This window comes from Heteronotia binoei, chromosome 7 (assembly GCF_032191835.1).
Source record: "Heteronotia binoei isolate CCM8104 ecotype False Entrance Well chromosome 7, APGP_CSIRO_Hbin_v1, whole genome shotgun sequence".
NCBI classification, from domain to species: Eukaryota; Metazoa; Chordata; class Lepidosauria; order Squamata; family Gekkonidae; genus Heteronotia; species Heteronotia binoei.
The window spans coordinates 66,045,011-66,064,291 of record NC_083229.1 but is presented as its reverse complement, the minus strand read 5'-3'; the positions used below and the strand labels follow the sequence as shown (position 1 = coordinate 66,064,291).

At 43.5% G+C, this 19,281-nt stretch overlaps 1 protein-coding gene and 1 long non-coding RNA gene across 2 annotated transcripts in view; one reads left to right on the top strand and one right to left on the bottom strand.

Annotated features, from left to right (window-relative positions):
* Nucleotides 1–9,492, bottom strand: part of LOC132575210 (transmembrane protein 68-like) — a 52,850-nt gene extending 43,358 nt beyond the window's left edge. The window contains exon 1 of the mRNA XM_060243783.1: nucleotides 9,397–9,492. Within this exon, the coding sequence (XP_060099766.1) occupies nucleotides 9,397–9,420 (24 nt within the window). The 5' untranslated portion in view covers nucleotides 9,421–9,492. The remainder of the gene's footprint in view (nucleotides 1–9,396) is intronic.
* Nucleotides 1–19,281, top strand: part of LOC132575213 (uncharacterized) — a 112,334-nt gene that overhangs the window by 65,077 nt on the left and 27,976 nt on the right. The window lies entirely within an intron of this gene.

The window sequence follows — 19,281 nt, the reverse complement described above, 5'->3', positions numbered from 1 at the left end:
GCTCCTCTGCCGCCACCGCCGCCTCCTCCTGCTGCTGGGCGCCGGCGGGCCCGCCGCCTACGGCCTCACTGGGCGGGGAGGGGGCGGCAGCGGCGCGGCGGCCTCACACCCTCCGGTATGGGGCGGCTCGCCATTTCCCCCCTCCCCCCGCTTCCGTTTTTTTGGGGAGCGGGGGAAGAGGGTGGAAATCCTGGGGTCCCCCGCCAGAGCGGGAGGGTTGGGACCCCTAATAAAACAATAAAATATACTGTTCAAAACTAATATGTTTAAAACTATCACAATTTAAAACCACAACTCTACAGTATTCCAAGGAGGTCTCCCATCCAAGTGCTTGCTAGGGTTGGCACTGTTTAGTTTCCAAGATCTGGGCTTGCCTGGGCTATTTCCTGACAGATAAAATACTTGCATCCATATGGATTTGGATGTAGATTAACACTGATAGGATTAACTGGTGCCAGTGCACTACCTAGTCCAGTAGTATGGGATGTCTTTCAGTTTATTCAATCTGAGAATATGGACATACTCTGTTATCTCTTAGGCTATAGTTTTATGCTCTGTATGTGCCTTGGGCTTATTCTAGTGGTTTGTTCTTACATAGATAACTTATTCTAACTATAAAGTGCCTCAAGCAGGACTCTGAAGAGATGACCTAAATATTATCTAAATCGGGGATATTGAACTCATTTGTTACAAGGGCCAGATTTTACATAAAGGGGACATTATGCGGCTGGGCCATGTGTGTCGTAAAATGTAATTGCAAGTAGCAGAGAGATAAACTTTATAAAGGATACAGACAAACACAAATATATATATACATACATACTTAAAATACAAATATTCTTAAAACTCTTGTGATATTTTGTTTAAAATGGAAAGGAGCGGGGGAATAGTGGGATTTGTCAATGCAGACTGAAAAAAAAGGACAACGATCACAGCAGAAAAGAAAAATATAAAATGCTCTGAGCCTAGGAAAACATGAAATAGCTGGGCATTGCAAGCTTCTCCCTCCACCGGTCTACTCACATTGGCAATGGCTCTCCAGTGTAATAACTTCCTTTGACTATGGGTTCCTAGGTTAGAGTACTCACTAGGCACCAATTCTCAGGTCCATTCTGCAGTGACAAACTGGCTCAAAGCAACAACCCTTTATTTACAAGGAGACCACAGCTTCAACTGGCCATACAAACACTGAAAAGTGAAACTACTTGAGCTCTACTCCATTGAAATACATTGCAGCACAGAAAAAGTTGCAAGGAAAATGTGGGATGGATTTTCCATTAATGTCTCTGGGCCCAGATACTTCTCCCCAAATAGTCTATCTGGATGCAGAGACCTTAATGGAAAATCCATTCTGCATTTTCTTTGCAGCTTTGCAAGCCCAGAAGAGCTTCCTTCTAAAGCAGGCAAAGACAAGGCAGAAGGAGCTGGGAGCTTTGGCAGCCTTGGAGCGTCAAAGTGTGAAGACAGGATGGGGAGGAGGGGGAGAAAAGAACCATGGGCCTGATTAAAGCCCTGGCAGGCCGGTTGTGGCCTGCGGCCATAAGTTTGATACCCCTGGTCTAAATAAATAAGGATTTAATAAAATCTGGAGCATTGCTTTACTGGTAAAACTGTTATATTGCTAGGGAATTTGAAGAAATCACTTCCAAAATACTGGTAAATTTAATAAACATTGGATAGTGCTATGTTTTGGAATTGTAAAGTAAGAAAAAACCTATTTTTAAAAAAATATATATTACTTTAAATGTTTGCTGGTATTGTGCTGTTATGTGTGTATTATATCATTTTATTAATAAAAATTTAACAATTAAACATGGATGTAAGTTCCTTGAGGGTTAGGGTTGCCAATCCCCAGGTGGGTAGCAAGCAGAGAAGAAACACAGGAATGATATGGCAAAAACAGAATAAACTGTGTGGCATTATAGAAATTTCTGTGAACAAATTATATTAAAGACATAGTAACAAAGTAGCAAAAATTCATGTAAAGTTATACAAAAATCTCTCTAATTAAGTCTCTATGTTCAATGTAAGCACAAGTAGATTTGAATCGAAGCCGTAGTCATAAGTAGATGCCTTCAATTGATGAAAGCCAAAGGAGATAAGCAACAAATTCAGTGGAGACTGGTTTTGGTATTACACCTTCCTCAGTCATAGGCTTTTTTTAGTTCAATGCATCACAACTTCTCCAACAGTATAGAAAAATTATATATTAATCAGGACCCCAGTCTGGCTCCTTAGCAAGACAAACGTTCCATCGGTTCTCTGGCTGGTAGCATCCCTTCTAACATGCAATCACAACCAGTATGGGTTTGACACTATATGAAGAAGAAGAAGATATTGGATTTATATCCCGCCCTTCACTCCAAAGAGTCTCAGAGTGGCTCACAATCTCCTTTACCTTCCTCCCCCACAACAGACACCCTGTGAGGTGGGTGGGGCTGGAGAGGCTCTCACAGCAGCTGCCCTTTCAAGAGCAACCTCTGCCAGAGCTATGGCTGACCCAAGGCCATTCCAGCAGGTGCAAGTAGAGGAGTGGGGAATCAAACCCGGTTCTCCCAGATAAGAGTCCGCACACTTAACCACTACACCAAACTGGCTCTCAAGAATGGTTGTTGACGCTATATGAAGAATGGTTGTTGACGCTATATGAAGAATGGTTGTTGACGCTATATGAAGAATTGTCTACGACTGAGGAAGGTGTAATACCAAAACCAGTCTCCACTAAATTTGTGGCATATCTCCTTTGGCTTTGATCCATTGAAGGCATCTACTTATGATTACACCTTGGATTCAAGTATATTTGTGTTTACATTGAACATAGAGACTTTTCACAGAGAGATTTTTGTATAATTGTTACATGAATTTTTGCTTCTTTGTTATTTGGTCTTTAATTATAATTTGTTCACAGAAATTTCAATAGTGCCATACGGTTTATTCTGTTTTAGCCAAATCCCCAGATAGGGGCAGGGGTTTCCCCAGTTTGGAGGCCCTTCCCCTGCTTCAGGGTCATCAGAAAGTGGGGAGGGGGAGGGAAAAGTCTGCTGGGCACTCCATTATTCCCTATGGAGACCAATTCCCATAGGGTATAATGGAGAATTGATCTGCAGTATCTGGGGCTCTGGGAGCTGTTTTTTTGAGGTAGCCAAATTTTCAGCAAAGCATCTGGTGCCTCCCCTCAAAACATCTTCCAAGTTTCAAAAAGATTGGACTAGGGAGTTCAATTCTATGAGCCTCAAAAAAAGGTGTCCCTATCCTTCATTATTTCCAATGGAGGGAAGGCATTTAAAAGGTGTGTGGTCCCTTTAAATGTGATGGCCAGAACTCCCTTTGGAGTTCAGTTATGCTTGTCACAAACTTGCTCTTGGCTCCACCCCAATATCTTCTGGTTCCACCCTCAATGTCCCCAGGTATTTCTTGAACTGGACTTGGCAACCCTATTGAGGGTTCATTTTATGGATGAATCTTATGAAGCCATCCTTTGAAGACACAATATTCCTTCATTAGTATGGGAAAAGAAGGAGAGAAAGAAGGATTTTCAGTTCTTTCTTCATTTATAAAACATGCTTGGTAAAGGCAGGTTTTCCTATATGTTTCAAGATTTTGAAAATATAGATACACTGGATTATTAAAAAATGCTTTATGCTAGAGGGAAAATTGTTATAATGCAATAGCTACTTTACAGTTCAATCCTAGACAGAATCACACCCTTCTAAACTCACTAGCTTCAGTGTACCTAAGGCAGTTATCTTTATTTTAGGGTGGCCAGACCGTCCCGGTCTCCCGGGACATTCCCGGATCTGGCCACCCAATCCCGGATCCCGGGCTGCCTATACCGGGACCATTAAAGGTCCCGGTTTAGGCAGCCCCGGAGCCGGTGGGCCGCGGGCGCGGGCGGGGAAGGCGGGGAGTGAGGGAGGGAGCGTCCCTGCGCCTGCGCAGGACCGCTCCCACCCTCACTCCCCGCCCGCGCGCGGGGCCCGGCGGCAGTGGTGGAGGCCTCTCCGTGGCCTCCGCTGGTCGCTGGAAGCCCTCCAGAGACTCTGGAGGGCCTCCAGCGACCAGCGGAGGCCACGGAGAGGCCGCGGGGCACCCGGTGCTGGTCCCGGAAGGCCTTCCAGAGCCTCTGGAAGGCCTTCGGGGACCAGCGCCGGCCAGCGAAGGCTTCCCCGCGGCCTCCGCTGGTCCCTGGAGGCCCTCCAGAGTCTCTGGAGGGCCTCCAGGGACCAGCGGAGGCCGCGGGGAAGCCGCGGGGCACCCGGCGCTGGTCCCGGAAGGCCTTCCAGAGGCTCTGGAAGGCCTTCCGGGACCAGCGCCGGCCAGCGAAGGCTTCCCCGCGGCCTCCGCTGGTCCCTGGAGGCCCTCCAGAGTCTCTGGAGGGCCTCCAGGGACCAGCGGAGGCCGCGGGGAAGCCGCGGAGCAGCCGGCGCTGGTCCCTGGAGGCCTCCAGAGGCCAGCGCCGGTAGCGGAGAGGCCCGGCGCTGGTCCCTGGAGGCCTCCAGAGGCCAGCCCCGGCAGCTCCCTCCCTCCCTCGCCGCGAGGCCGCCGCCGGAGGACTCCCCGCCGCCGCCGCCGCTGGATCCGCCGCCCTGGAATAAGGTAAGGGGGCCGAAAGCGGGGGGGCGGGGGGCGGCCTTCCTTTCTTCCCTCCCTCCTCCCTCCCTCCCTTCCTTCCTTTCTTCCTTCCTTCCTTCCTTCCTTCCTTCCCTCACTCCCTTCCTTCCTTCCCTCCCTCCCTCCCTCCCTCCTCCCTTTCTTCCTTTCTTCCTTCCTTCCCTCACTCCCTTCCCTTCCTTCCTTCCCTCCCTCCCTTCCTTTCTTCCTTCCTTCCTTCCCTCCCTCCCTTGCCTTCCTTCCTTCCCTCCCTCCTCCCTTCCTTTCTTCCTTCCTTCCCTCCCTCCCCCCTTCCTTCCTTCCTTCCTTCCCTCCCTCCCTCCCTCCCCCTTCCTTCCTTCCTTCCCTCCCTCCCTCCCCCTTCCTTCCTTCCTTCCTTCCTTCCTTCCTTCCTTCCTTCCTTCCTTCCTTCCTTCCTTCCTTCCTTCCTTCCTTCCTTCCTTCCTTCCTTCCTTCCTTCCTTCCTTCCTTCCTTCCTTCCTCCCTCCCTCCCTCCCTCCCTTCCCTCCCTTCCTTCCTTCCCTCCCTCCCTTCTTCCTTTCTTCCCTTCTTCCCTTCCTCCCTTTCTCCCTTCCTTCCTTCCTTCCCTCCCTCCCTCCTTATGTTGTTATGTGATGCAGAGTGTTGGACTGGATGGGCCACTGGCCTGATCCAACAGGGTTTCTCTTATGTTCTTATGTGACGCAGAGTGTTGGACTGGATGGGCCACTGGCCTGATCCAACAGGGCTTCTCTTATGTTCTTATGTGATGCAGAGTGTTGGACTGGATGGGCCACTGGCCTGATCCAACAGGGCTTCTCTTATGTTCTTATGTGACGCAGAGTGTTGGACTGGATGGGCCACTGGCCTGATCCAACAGGGCTTCTCTTATGTTCTTATGTGACGCAGAGTGTTGGACTGGATGGGCCACTGGCCTGATCCAACAGGGCTTCTCTTATGTTGTTATGTGATGCAGAGTGTTGGACTGGATGGGCCACTGGCCTGATCCAACAGGGCTTCTCTTATGTTGTTATGTGACGCAGAGTGTTGGACTGGATGGGCCACTGGCCTGATCCAACAGGGCTTCTCTTATGTTGTTATGTGATGCAGAGTGTTGGACTGGATGGGCCACTGGCCTGATCCAACAGGGCTTCTCTTATGTTGTTATGTGATGCAGAGTGTTGGACTGGATGGGCCACTGGCCTGATCCAACAGGGCTTCTCTTATGTTATTATGTGACGCAGAGTGTTGGACTGGAGGGGCCACTGGCCTGATCCAACAGGGCTTCTCTTATGTGACAATACTGACTTTGGTGGACCCAAGCACTGATTCAGTGTAAGGGAGCTTTGCGTTTGTGTCTTCTAGTGCAATTTTGTTCTCAGATCCTGTATTTACTTCATCAGTATATGGGATAAGGCACTTTCTCAACTGTGCTGCATAATGCAGCCTATTTATTTTGTCCTGTTGGCTCTGTTGGCTCTATCTGCGCCACCTTCATCACTTTCGGGGTGTGGATCCCCCAGTGGAGTGGTCTCCCGACTCCCTCCGCCGGCTGTTTCTGATAGCCCTGCGCCCCCTCTTTCATTTGATATGTGTCCCGTGCGGGTGCCACCCTCCCGCCGGGAGATGCCGCAAAATGAGCCCCCTTGAGGCTTATGGCGGCAGGGCTCGGGGGAAGCGAGCTAGACTGCTGTTCTTTTGAGGGGTTATAGAGTGTTTCGAGCCCGTCCCTGTGGCATCGGTCCCATCATTGTGGGGCCCAGGGGGCCGGCGCAGCGGCACGCTGAAGCAGCCTGTCGGTCACTTCCAGGTTCCTGTCCTGCATCTTGACCGGTGTTATTAGTGACAGGCTGCTTCGGCGTGCCGCTGCGCCGGCCCCCTTGGTCCCACAACGATGGGACCGATGCCACAGGGACGGGCTCGAAACACTCTATAACCCCTCAAAAGAACAGCAGTCTAGCTCGCTTCCCCCGAGCCCTGCCGCCATAAGCCTCAAGGGGGCTCATTTTGCGGCATCTCCCGGCGGGAGGGTGGCACCCGCACGGGACACATATCAAATGAAAGAGGGGGCGCAGGGCTATCAGAAACAGTCAGCGGAGGGAGTCAGGAGACCACCCCACTGGGGGATCCACACCCCGAAAGTGATGAAGGTGGCGCAGATAGAGCCAACAGGACAAAATAAATAGGCTGCATTATGCAGCACAGTTGAGAAAGTGCCTTATCCCATATACTGATGAAGTATATACAGGATTTGAGAACAAAATTGTTTCCGGCGGTGATATTTGGGGGATTTTTGGGGACGTCACAGGAAGTGCTGTGAAGTCACTTCCTGTTTCCGGCAGGTGACGCGGGGGAAATGATGTCACAGGAAGTGATGCCACTTCCTGTTTCCGGTGGTGGCATGACATCACCGGAAGTGACGTCACCGGAAGTGACGTCACTTCCTGTTTCCGGCGGCGCGCGCACGCTTCGCGCGCGCACCCCCCCCCCCCCCCCAGTGTCCCTGGCTGGCCTTCAGACATTATGGTCACCCTACTTTATTTGTCAACCTCCAAATTAACTAGGATATGGGCCATTTATGATCCCCTTTTGCTGAAAAATTGAGGAAAGCAGCGGGAGCACTTTATCCACTGTGGTGGAGTTTTTTGGTCTGACAATAACAGAACAATTTATACATTTATAAAGTACAGCAATACTTGTAAATCTGGAACCTTTGACATTTGGGGCACTTTCACACTCACTAAATAATGAATAATGAAATCTACTTTCAATGCACTTTGCAAATGGATTTTACTGTGTGAAATGGGAAAATCCACTGCAGTCACTGAAGTGGATTGAAATTTCATTATAAAACTTATATAAAACTTCATTATAAAAGATCTTCTTGTGATTCCTGGGCCTAAGGACACCTGTCTAGCTTTGATGAGGGTCAGGGATCTGGGCACCTACCTAATGGAATGAACTTCTGTTGGATATTCAGGCCCTGCAGGACCTATCCAAGTTCCACAGGGCCTGTTAGATGGAGCTTTTCCACCAGGCTTTTACTTGATCCAGTGAATATCCTATGAAGTCATCGCTCTCCCAGCACCCAGTACCCTACCATCAAGGTGATCAAGCTGGGTTGAAAGCTTCCAGCCTATGTGATGTTGTGTGGTTTGTTGTTCTGATTACTGCTCTCAAATCTGATTGACATTTCAATGGTGATGATGTTTTGATAGGCTTGCCAATCCCCAGGTCCCAGCGGGGGTTCTTCCACTTTCCCAGGCTCCTTCCCATCCCCAGTCAGCTGGCCTGCAGGGGGGGAACCCCGCCCCCAAAGGACCATGTGCCTTTCCACCTCCGGAGGCTTCAGTCTCCGATTGAAAGGCTTCCTCTTGGGATGGTGTATCTGTGTTACTTTGAAGAAGTTGGCAGCAACTCATGAGTAGAAAGGCCAATCCCTCGCTTCAGAGTTGCCAGAAACAGGGAGGGGGGAGAGGGAAATGTCTGCTGAGCACTTCATTATTCCCTATGTGGAGATTCTCATAGAGTATAATGGGGAATTGATCTATCTATCTATCTATCTATCTATCTATCTATCTATCTATCTATCTATCTATCTATCTATCTATCTATCTATCTATCTATCTATCTATCTATCTATTTATTTAATTCTATTTATACCCCACCGAGGTGGGCTCAGGGCAGCTTACAACAGTAAAAGCTAACAGAAATCGGTTTAAATATGATTAAAATTATACAATAAAAACATAAAAACCTAAAAATACATAAAACTCACATCGGTATACACTATGCTACATTTTCCTTAAATCAGTCCTTCAATTTCCAATATTCAGTAATCTGATGTTTGAGATTTAGTATTCGGCATTCTGATCACAATTAATTATATGCCAACCGGAAGAGGGTTGTTTTACAGGCCCTGCGGAACTGCTCCAGGTTCCGCAGGGCCCTCACCTCCTCCGGGAGCTGATTCCACCAACAGGGAGCTGCAATCGAGAAGGCCCTGTCCCTGGTCACTTTCAGACGGGCCTCCTTTGGCCCAGGGATTACAAGGAGGTTCTGAGAAATCTAGAGGTTTCGAGGGCTCTGGGGGAACTGTTTTTTGAGGTAGAGGCACCAAATTTTCAGTATAGTATCTAGTGCCTCTCCCCATAGTACCCCCCAAGTTTCAAAACTATTGGACCAGGGGGTCCAATTCTATGACCCCCAAAAGAAGGTTCCCCTATCCTTCATTTAAAAAGGTGTGCTGTCCCTTTAAATGTGATGGCGAGAACTCCCTTGGAGTTCAATTATGCTTGACTCACCCTTGTTCCTGGCTCCGCCCCCAATGTCTCCTGTCTCCACCCCCAAAGTCTCCTGGCTCCACTCCAAATATTTCTTAAAATTGGACTTGGCAACCCTATGTTTTGAAGTGATTCATTTTAATGCTGTTTTAATGTTTTAATTTGCCCTGAGCCTGCTTGCAGGATAAGGTGGGTATAAATTGAAAAATTAAATTAAATTAAAGTATTTCACATATGTGAAAGTGCTTTATTGGTTAGTATGAAAGCCATATATAGAAAACACTGAAAATCTTGATGATATTTGATAATAGCAGGAAAGATATTGCATGATTAGAGAGAGACACCCATGGAAAACAGAAAAGTAAGATAAAGACCATTACTGCAAACTAAGACAAACATGTAAGGGCTAAAAACAAAGTTAAATGTGAAAAATGACAATTATTATCTAATGAAACAAAGCAGCACAGTCTTCTGTAAACATTAATCAGGAATACTGATATAACTTTCAAAATTCTGTCCATACCTGGCTAGACATTTCTTCCACCATTTCTCTTTACAACTCTTCTTTGTAGGAGCAGTTGGAGAAGTCCATGTAAGGGTCTATGTTTATAGAAGTGATGTATATTGAAATGCTTTAAGATTGGACCCTGGTGTCTGCCATATTACCCCAGTCTATTTTAAATTAATTTAGGATTTGTTCTTTATGGTTCTCCTTTCTCACTTAAAGTGGATTACACAGTGTAAATCCATTCAGTCGACAGGATGAGACATCCAATAAACAACGTAATATGATTTGGATTAAAGAAATCCGGATCCAAACAAAAATCTGAAAAAGAGCAGAAGCAATGCATAGGTATTAACATGGCACATTAAAAAATAAAGAAATCAAATACTAGGATCCTACCTACAGAACAACAGTATGAACTATACATAGTAGTATAGACCAGGGTGGTGGCCAAACTTGCTTAACATAAGAGCCACATAGAATAAACGTCAGATGCTTGATAGCGGGAGGGAGGGAAGGAAGGAGGATGAAGGGAGGGAGAGGTGTAAAGAAAGCAACTTTGAATGCATTTTCCAAGCTGCCTGCTGGCTTGGCTTGGAGAAGTGATTTAAAGAGGCAAATGGGATGGTGGGGCTTTATGAGCCACACAATATGTGTGAAAGAGCCACATGTGGCTCCTGAGGCGCAGTTTGGCCACCCTGGTATAGACCATAGTCCCTAATTCTTTAGCCAAGCAGTTTTCTGAACCATTTTGTTGTAGTGCCTTATCACCTATGGAAAAAAGGCCTCCTCGAATAATACTACCTGAAATCCGCAAATATATCCGGGCTTTTTTCTGTACCCCTATTGTTTTTTAAAAACAAAACAAAGAAATGGTGGCAATTATGCCATTCTCCATTATACATCCAGTCCTTTTAACAATGTTATGATGTTATAACATACTCCATCTCCAAAAAAGGGAGGTCCCATCAATGATGAAGTACATGAGGGATATTTAGCCCGCTATTATGAATTGGTGTATCCACTTTGACAATCACCAGCAATATTCTTGGTTGCTGTCTAAAGAGGAGTGGGGACCTATGAAATGACATCAACCATGTTGTTCCCCACAATGTATCCTGCCTTTTTTTTTTTTTACAGTGTTATGATGTTATAATGTTATTGAACATGTGCTGAAAAAAAAGAAGGTTCCATCACTGATAAAGTACATGACGATATGGCCACACAACCTCTTTTCAGAGGAAGTGTGGAACACTTGAGGAAGGTCATCCGAATTCAAGAAAAAATTCCCTCAAATAAATGCCTTTTTGCAGAAGGGATGCTGCAAAGTCAGAACATCAGCTGGAGATTCAACTTGCTAGGAAACAGCAGTAACGCTAAGGTGCAGAAAATATCTTAGTTTCATATCCCGGGACTTTTCTTACTTGCCTCTAGCTTCAGTGAGAGGTTTTCTCCTATACAGTAATACCAAGTCAGCTCCAGGCGAAAAAGCTGATAGTGTACTTCAGTTAGGGAACCCTTCACTGTTTTTTCTGCTGGTTCCTTCTCAGTCTGTCACATCCTTTAAAGCTGTATCAGAATTTATTCATTCATTTCTCAGATTCTTGGGACTTGTTAAAGGTAATCCTGGACTCTTGACACATATTTGAATACTGGGGAAGTGGCACTAAAGGTATATTAAATTATTTTATTCTGTGGCACCAAAATTGTATGCTTTTAAATAAGATTTGTTTGCATTATGGTATAAACTATGCATCGTTTTATAGCCTAAAGTAGGATTCATTTGATTTATTTGTACATGTGTCTATAACAGGAGTCCAGAAAGCTTCCTGTTTCTAGGCAGAACCTTTTCTTCAGACATTTTATTCCAACATTACAAAGGTATCATGAAAACTTTTAAATCTGTAGTGGAAAGGTTTGACAACATCAAGTGATGATTTAGCACTTACAACCAAAAGAAATCCTAAACTTGCCCGATTGCAGTTTAAACCTAAAAGCAGACATTGCCTAAATGCAGTTTCAATAAATGCAGTTTCAATAACACACACCTTCAGTTAATTCCCTAATTCTGAAGCTTCCATTCAGTTATATCAGACCACTAGACATCTTCAATTATGTTTCACAACTTAAGAGTCTATCTCTAGAAAACCTTGAAAGCAGAAAAAACAATTCCGTATTTAGTTTTTAAAGGGTTGGTATATAAAACTTTATCCTCCTAAGGGCTCTGATGTAAAAAAAAATGCCAACCCTTATTAGCTTAGCTCTCATAAACTACAAAATAATTCCTTTCTGAAACAACTGAATAGGTGAGCATATTTTCTTCTGATGAAGCTTTTATGTACCTTCACATAAAGAAACATGCTCCTGCTACACCAGAGAATTAGTTGTAAAGAATCACTTGTAGACTTAAATACTTACAAAACAATCATTCAATTATATTAAAAAAAACTTATTGCTGATCCATTGTAAGTCAAATCAATGTCCTTTAATCATTAGAAACCTGACAGGAACCTGATTTCTTATAAATTATTAGTCATACCAATTCATCTATAATAGTTAAGGTCTAGATTAAAATGAAGACCAGAGGAGCAACAGTCAATAGTCTTAAAAAAAATTCTACCCCCCCCACTCCATTTTCCCTGTGCACAATAAATTAACATAATTACCTCAGTTCAGAATTTACTTGTATTTTGTTAACCACAACATGTCCATTCTATAGGAAAACAGCAACCAAATGTGCTTCCATTAGCATGTCCTTAAATTTACAGCTATGTTCCGCAATAGAAGTTCAGGAAGTACAAGTAGCTTTTCCTATGGGTGATCCACATGGATATATAATTACAAGGAATGTATAATTACAACTCATTTGGTAGTACAGTTTGAAACATGATGTAATTGAAACCTACTGTGATCCTGCAGTTGTTCAAAGTACCCCCTTTCCAAAGATAAAGAGCAAACTGAACATTTTCCACATTTAAAATTGCTTATAACTGATTTTCAGACTTCCTAACATATGAGCAATAACTGAGTAGGTTAAAAAAAAAAGCACACTAAACTTCTTTGTTGTTCTAAACCTCTTCTATGGTTTTACATACTTCTGTTGCTTGGTATTTGTGATGTCTCCAATGTAAACATCAATTAGCCATGTAGGGATGGGAGGAAGAGATACCATGCAAATTAGAGATGCTAATTAATGTAAACAAAAGTGGGAGTTCAAATTATGGCTCTTCCACGGATCATCTCATATGAAACAATTTGGTAAGTAAAAAATGCTCGTTGCTTAGCAAATTAGGGTAGTATGACTAGATGCAGAAATAGAGTACCATTGTGTACTTGACAAAGTATCTTTTCCCACTGCCCTGACCTGGATAGCACAGGCAAACCTGATCTCCTCAGATCTCAGAAGCTAGGCAGGATCAACTCTGGGAAATACTTGATGAGAGACTTCCTTGAAATACCAGAGGTGGGATGTTTAGACAGGCTTTATTCAGCCATCTCTCTGAATTTACTCTAGGCGCCCCGTAGGGGCAGTCACCAGAGATCACTTCCAGGTGCGCATGCACAAACACACATTTTAAAAATACAAAACATACCAAAAAAGTATATTTTTAACCTGTGTTATTACATCAACTGGTAGCAATGGCAGGAATGAGGGCAATGAACTGTGCCAAAGAGGTGACACGTGTTTGTTTGTTTTTGTTCATTCTATACTCTGCAGAGAGATTCTGCTGCCCCCTGCTGGCTAACTGCAGTAACTGTAGGCATCTCTGAACAGAAAGTATACAGCATGAAGCATAAATGCATACAAGCTTGATGATAGAACAGTTAAGCACCCTGAAACAGGAAGCGCCACAAAATCAATTTCATTTAATGTGGGGATAATCAATATTGTTATCTGTGATTCTGAGGAAGCACTGTAGCTTGGAACATTCTAGAAGAAGCATTTTAATAGTTAATATATTTGAACATATGAAGCTGCCTTATACTGAATCAGACACTTGGTCCATCAAAGTCAGTATTGTCTACTCAGAATGGCAGTGGCTCTAACTCAAGGTGTTTGCCACCTGAGGTTGTGGAAACGGAGATGAGGTGACCTAGGGGGAAATAGAAAAGTTGGGGGGGAAATTATTTCTGTTTTTTCCCCAAAGAAATTTGAGGGGTCCCTGAGTGGGAGGGGGGAACTTCTGTGAACTGTCTTCTTTGGAATGAGTGACATACTTCTTAAGATGACCATTTTTTCATTTCAAATGTATATCACTAAAAAAAACTTGTTCAATTTATCTGGTGAGAAAATTGGGAAATTTAGAGGAGTACTAAAAAAATGCATTGGAAATTATAATATATGTTTTGGAATGAACAGGGCTTTTTTGTGGCAAGAACTCCTTTGCATATTAGGCTACACCCCCACCCCCCAATGTAGCCATTCCTCCAGCAGCTTACAGGCCTCTTCTTACAGGGCCTACTGTAAGCTCCAGGAGAATCGGCTACATTAGGGGCAATGTTTCCTCTAAACTGAATTCGTATGAGCTAGCACACAGATTTTAGCCTCTAGCTCACACATTTTTGTCTTAGCTTAGGAAGGGTGACCCCAGAGCATAATAATTTATGTACAACTTTAATGCCAGTAGCTCACAAAGTGGAATTTTTGCTCACAAGACTCTGCAGTGATCAGGAGTGTGTGGCCTAATATGCAAAGGAGTTCCTGCTACAAAAAAAGTTCTGGGAAATGAATGAAATCTTTTAAACACAGGTATCAATTTTTCACTAGCTTTGCTCTGCCCCAGTGCAAGCTTTGTTTTCCCCAAATCATGCATAGCATAAAAGGGCTTAATGACTTTTTCTATTTGTCTAGTGGAAAAATTGGGAAATTTGGGGAGTACTGAAGAATACCTTCTATGCTTTTTTGGAACGAGTGAAATCTTTTTAAGGCCAGGTTTTATTCAAAATGCAGAGTATTGAAATTTTATATAAAACAATCTATAGCATTAGATAATGGCAACCAGAGACCTGCAGGGACTTGCAGAGGGTATCTCATTTTCTCCTTCTCCACTGCTTTCTCTTTCTCATCGCTGAAAGTCCCCACAGCCTTTACCCTTTTTCTACCTCCTTCTCTCCATCCCATCTGCCAGCCCATCAGACTTTATTCTCCTGCTCCCATCTTCACTTTTCTCTCCTTCCCTGCTGCTGGCAGCATCTCCCTGGAAAAAGTTTGGCCTAGGAGTGTGGTTTTGGCGACCAGGCTGGGCCCAGATCCATAGCAAAAGATTTCAGAGGACTTACAAGGGACACCTAATCGTCCACTGAACAGCCTCCCCACACTGCCAACTCTGGAGTGGAAAATTCCTGGACATTTTGGGGAGATCCTGGGGAAGGCAGAGTTTGGGGAAGGGAAGAGGCCTTAGGCCCACCCTGCAAAGCAGACATTTTTGTCCCAGGAACTGATCCCTCTAGTTTGCTGCTGAGTTGTAATTCTAGGAGATCTCCAGGTCCCATCTGGAGGCTGGCAAACCAAATATTTTTATCTATTGTTCTAAAGAAGGAGGTGATCTGGAGAGGGGGTTACAGTTTGCTATCTTTGTTAACTTGTCAGCTTTCAAGAGATTTTTTTTTAAAACATATGATAAGTTTATTAGAAATTTCAAGTTATACAGACCTTTGTTGGGTGAAGTAGTATCAAGTAGATTAATTCCATATATAATAAAATTTTACTATGCATAAAGTACTATGGTATATATAACATTGTAGAACATATTTAGCATTTAAGACAACATCCAGTTCGCCAATCAATCAATCTATAGTTAAAGAAATAAATAAATATCTTCTAAGGATAAATTAACTGGTAATTGGGCTAGAATTTTTACTTTTAAGCTAAGGATACTGCCTTGCTCCATCCCAAGCCAAACAAAAGGGAATATTTGAATACAAAGAGAAAGAAGGGATAGCATAAGTTAGAAAGAATTATAGTGAGAGAAATTGAAGGTAAATTGTGTTAATAGGTAAAATGATTTTAGATTCAGTATATTCCAGAAACGGAAGCCATTTTTCTTCAAAAGATGTGACCTTGGGGTAAATGTCGAACAAGGAAAGTTGTGCTGTGATTTTCTCCATTATTAAAATGTCCCAGATTTTTGTAAACCAGAGTTCAAGTGTTGGTAAGATATTGTATTTCCATAGAGATACTATAGTCATTTTAGCATCTGTAAGAAGACTTCCAATCTTCCAATCTGCGAGAAAGCTTTAGAGTTTGCCAATATTGCAAAAAAAAGTTTGCCAATATTGAAAAAAAAAAAAAAAGACTTCAGGAGAGTGTGGGATGTTGTAACCAGTAATGTGCTTAATGTGTTCAAGAATCTGTCTCGAAAAGCTTCTGTTAGTAGCATTGCCACCAGCAATGTGCAAATGTACCAACATTCCCACAGCCTTTCCAACATAAATTGGAATATAATGAAGAAATTGAAGCAAGTCCTTTGGGGCTTAGGTACCATCGGGTTAAAATCTCGAAGTTCTGCAGCTTCATATGACAATATGATGAACTGGCCAAAGCAGATTTCCAAATTTCTGACCAGTGCTCTTCTGTAATTTCTTTAACACAGTCTCTGTTCCATGATTCTTGATAGTGGAGTATCTTTGGTTTGGTATTAGTAAGCAATATTTTGTAGATTTGTGAAGTCAGACCCCGAAAATCAGTCATATCTAGTAGTTTTTCAAGGCTGTCTGAGGAGTCCGTGAAGCTACATGTCATAATTGAAAATAAAAAACCGTGGGATTTTTTACCTTAAACCGATGCTCAAGCATCTGTTTTGGAAGAAGTTCCTGCTTTGATGCCAGGTCTTTTAATCTTGTGATTCTGGCTTGTCTCCACTTTGAGATGGGTATAGGATTCGAAGTTGAGGGAAACCAATTTTGTTGCAGAAATGTAGTATGCCTAGAGATTTTTGGTAAGAGTTTGTGCTTCAGTGAGTCCCATGTTTTGAGTAAAATGGAAAACAGTGGATTTTGATGTACTATTCTAGGTCTCAATAAGGGAGATGATTTCTGGGACAGACATGGGATAGATCAATGGAAGTAAAGTTAGAGTCCAGTCTCTGTAATCAACATTTCTAATAATATTTACTGCAACTGAAAGTATAGCAGTTCTGCGGTAAAGTATCACATCCAGAAAATTCAAGCCTCCTTGAGTGTGGTATAATCTTAAGGTTTTGAAGCCAGTCCTTGGCTTTTTGTGATGCCATAGAAACTCATTGAGAGTATTTTGCCATTGCTTTAGTGTAAACAAAGGAATGTCCAAAGGAAGGGAGCGGAAGAGGAAGAGAAGTTTAGGAAGAACAAATGATTTTATTAAGTAGTATCGATCATACCAGTTGAGTGACAGAGAGAACTCATCAGGAGGTTTGGGCTGCAGAGTCACCAATACATAAATGATACCAGGATTTTTTTCTGGAAAGAGAGGTGCCAGAACTCTCAAGAGGGAAATGAAGGAGAAACACACTGGTGCCCCCTCATTAACTTTTAAATATTTTGTTTGAGGATTTTCTTTCCACAATGAGTTTCTGGAACTCTGTTCCACTGCATTCTCCCAGAAAAAAAGCCCTGGATGATACACAGCTCTACTTTTCTTTTCCAACCTAACTCTGAGGATGCTGTTGATTCTCTGAACCAATACTTGAGGTTAGTAATGGGCTGGATGAGGAGGGGAAAGAAGTTGAAACTTAGTCCCATCAAGTTCTCTGTGTTAGTAGAAATGCAGACAAGGGGTTTAAGATCTCTCATGTCTTGGATGAGGCTATTTTCTCTTGAAAAATTGGGTTCACCATATGGGAATGCTGCTTGAGATAATAGTCATGACATAGCAGTTACCTTAGAAAACTAGATGGCTGTGGTGGTCCAGAGTGCGTTTGACCAGCTTCAGCTGCTGCTTCAACTGAACCCATTCCTGATTCAGTCAGATCTAGCCATAGTCACCCATGTCTTAGTTACATTTAGACTGGACTGCTGTGATGTACTCTTAAAGAGCCAGGGTTTTTTTTTTTTAACAGGAATGCACAGGAGCACAGTTCCGGCTGGTTTGATTTCAGGGGGTGTAGCCTAACATTCAAATGAGTTCTTGCTGGGCTTTTTCTGCAAACAAAAGCCCTGTAAAGAGCATTCTCTAGCTGCAGCTCCTGCAGACTGCAACAGCTTGACTATGGTTAGGGCCAGCTTCTGGGAACATGTGACCATGAAATTACAATTACAGTAGCTACTGATCCAGTTTCAAGCCCTCTTCAAGATAGAATCATAGAGTTGGAAGGGACCTCCAGAGTCATCTAGTCCAACCCTCTGCACAATGCAGGAAACTCACAGATACCTCCCCCTAAATTCACAGGATCTCCATCACTGTCAGATGGCCATCTAGCCTCTGTTTAAAAACCTCCAAGGAAGGAGAGCCCACCACCTCCCAAGGAAACCTGTCCACTGAGGAATCGCTATGTCAGGAAGTTCTTCCTAATGTTGAGCCAGAAACTCTTTTGATTTAATTTCAACCCATTGGTTCTGGTCCTACCTTCTGGGGCCATAAAAAACAATTCCACACCGTCCTCTATATGGCAGCCCTTCAAGTACTTGAAGATGGGGATCGTATCACCTCTTAGCTGCCTCCTCTCCAAGAGAAGGTGTTCCAAGATGTTGATTTTCTCCATTATAGCTCTACAAGGCTTGGGACCATCTTCTTCCATATGCTCTTGCTGGAAACTAAGATCACACTGAGTGGTTTTCCTGACTGTCCCATCAACCAAAGAAGCTGATCTGGTGGAAACAGAAGAGAGAGCTCTTTCAGTTGCCCTTGACACCCTCACTTTTGTTCTTTAGAAGACAACTGAAGAAAGTTTTATTCAGTACAGCATTAGTATAGGGTTTGTCCCACATTATAATAAATATATTGTGATTTTAGTTCAGGTTTTTAATTTATATAATGTGTTTCTATGTTGGATTTTGCTGCTGCTTCATGGGAGGGGGATAGCAGCCCCATGGCGCAGAGTGGTAAAGCAGCAGTACTGCAGTACTGTGGTCTGAACTCTCTGCTCATGACCTGAGTTCAATTCTGGTGGAAGCTGGATTCAGGTAGCCGGCCCAAGGTTGACTCAGCCTTCCATCCTTCTGAGGTTGGTAAAATGAGTACCCAGCTTGCTGGGGGGGAAGTGTAAAAGTCTGAGGAAGGCAATGGCAAACCACCTCGTAAAAAGTCTGCCATGAAAACGTTGTGAAAGCAACATCACCCTAGAGTCGGAAATGACTGGTGCTTGCACAGGGGACCTTTCCTTTCCATGAGAGGGGGAGGACAAAAATACCTATTAAAGAGAAACTGAGAATTCTCCCAGCAGGTACTGAACACAAAAGCCACTTTGCCTATTGCAAAGTTCTTCTCCCAGGCTACAGCAAGATGTAATATGAATAAATAAGTGAGATTGAGTCAGTCTTGTTTTTAACTTTATTACTGTTATACTGCTCATGGCCATTGAGTTGAATGAGTAATTTCATTTAAGTATTTAATTCTGTTTATATTGTAAGCCGCCTTGAAATCCAGAAGATATAAATATTTTAAAGAAATCAATAGTCATTTTAATTAATTAATTAGATATTTAAAATAAGTTTCAAATAAATAAACACTATTCATCATTTCCTTTCCCTTGTAACTCCCATATTCTCACCTTTCCCTGTTTCCTTCTCTCATTCTCACCTGCCTACCCATTTTATCTGTCCCCCGCCTTCAGCTATATTTATTATTTACTACGTTTATACCTTCCATTTCCCCACAATGGAGAATTCAATGCAGCTTGCATAATTCTTTTCGATTTTATCTTCACAAAATCCCTGTGAAGTGGGTTAGGCTGAGAGACTGTGCCTGGCTAAGGTCACCCAGCAAGA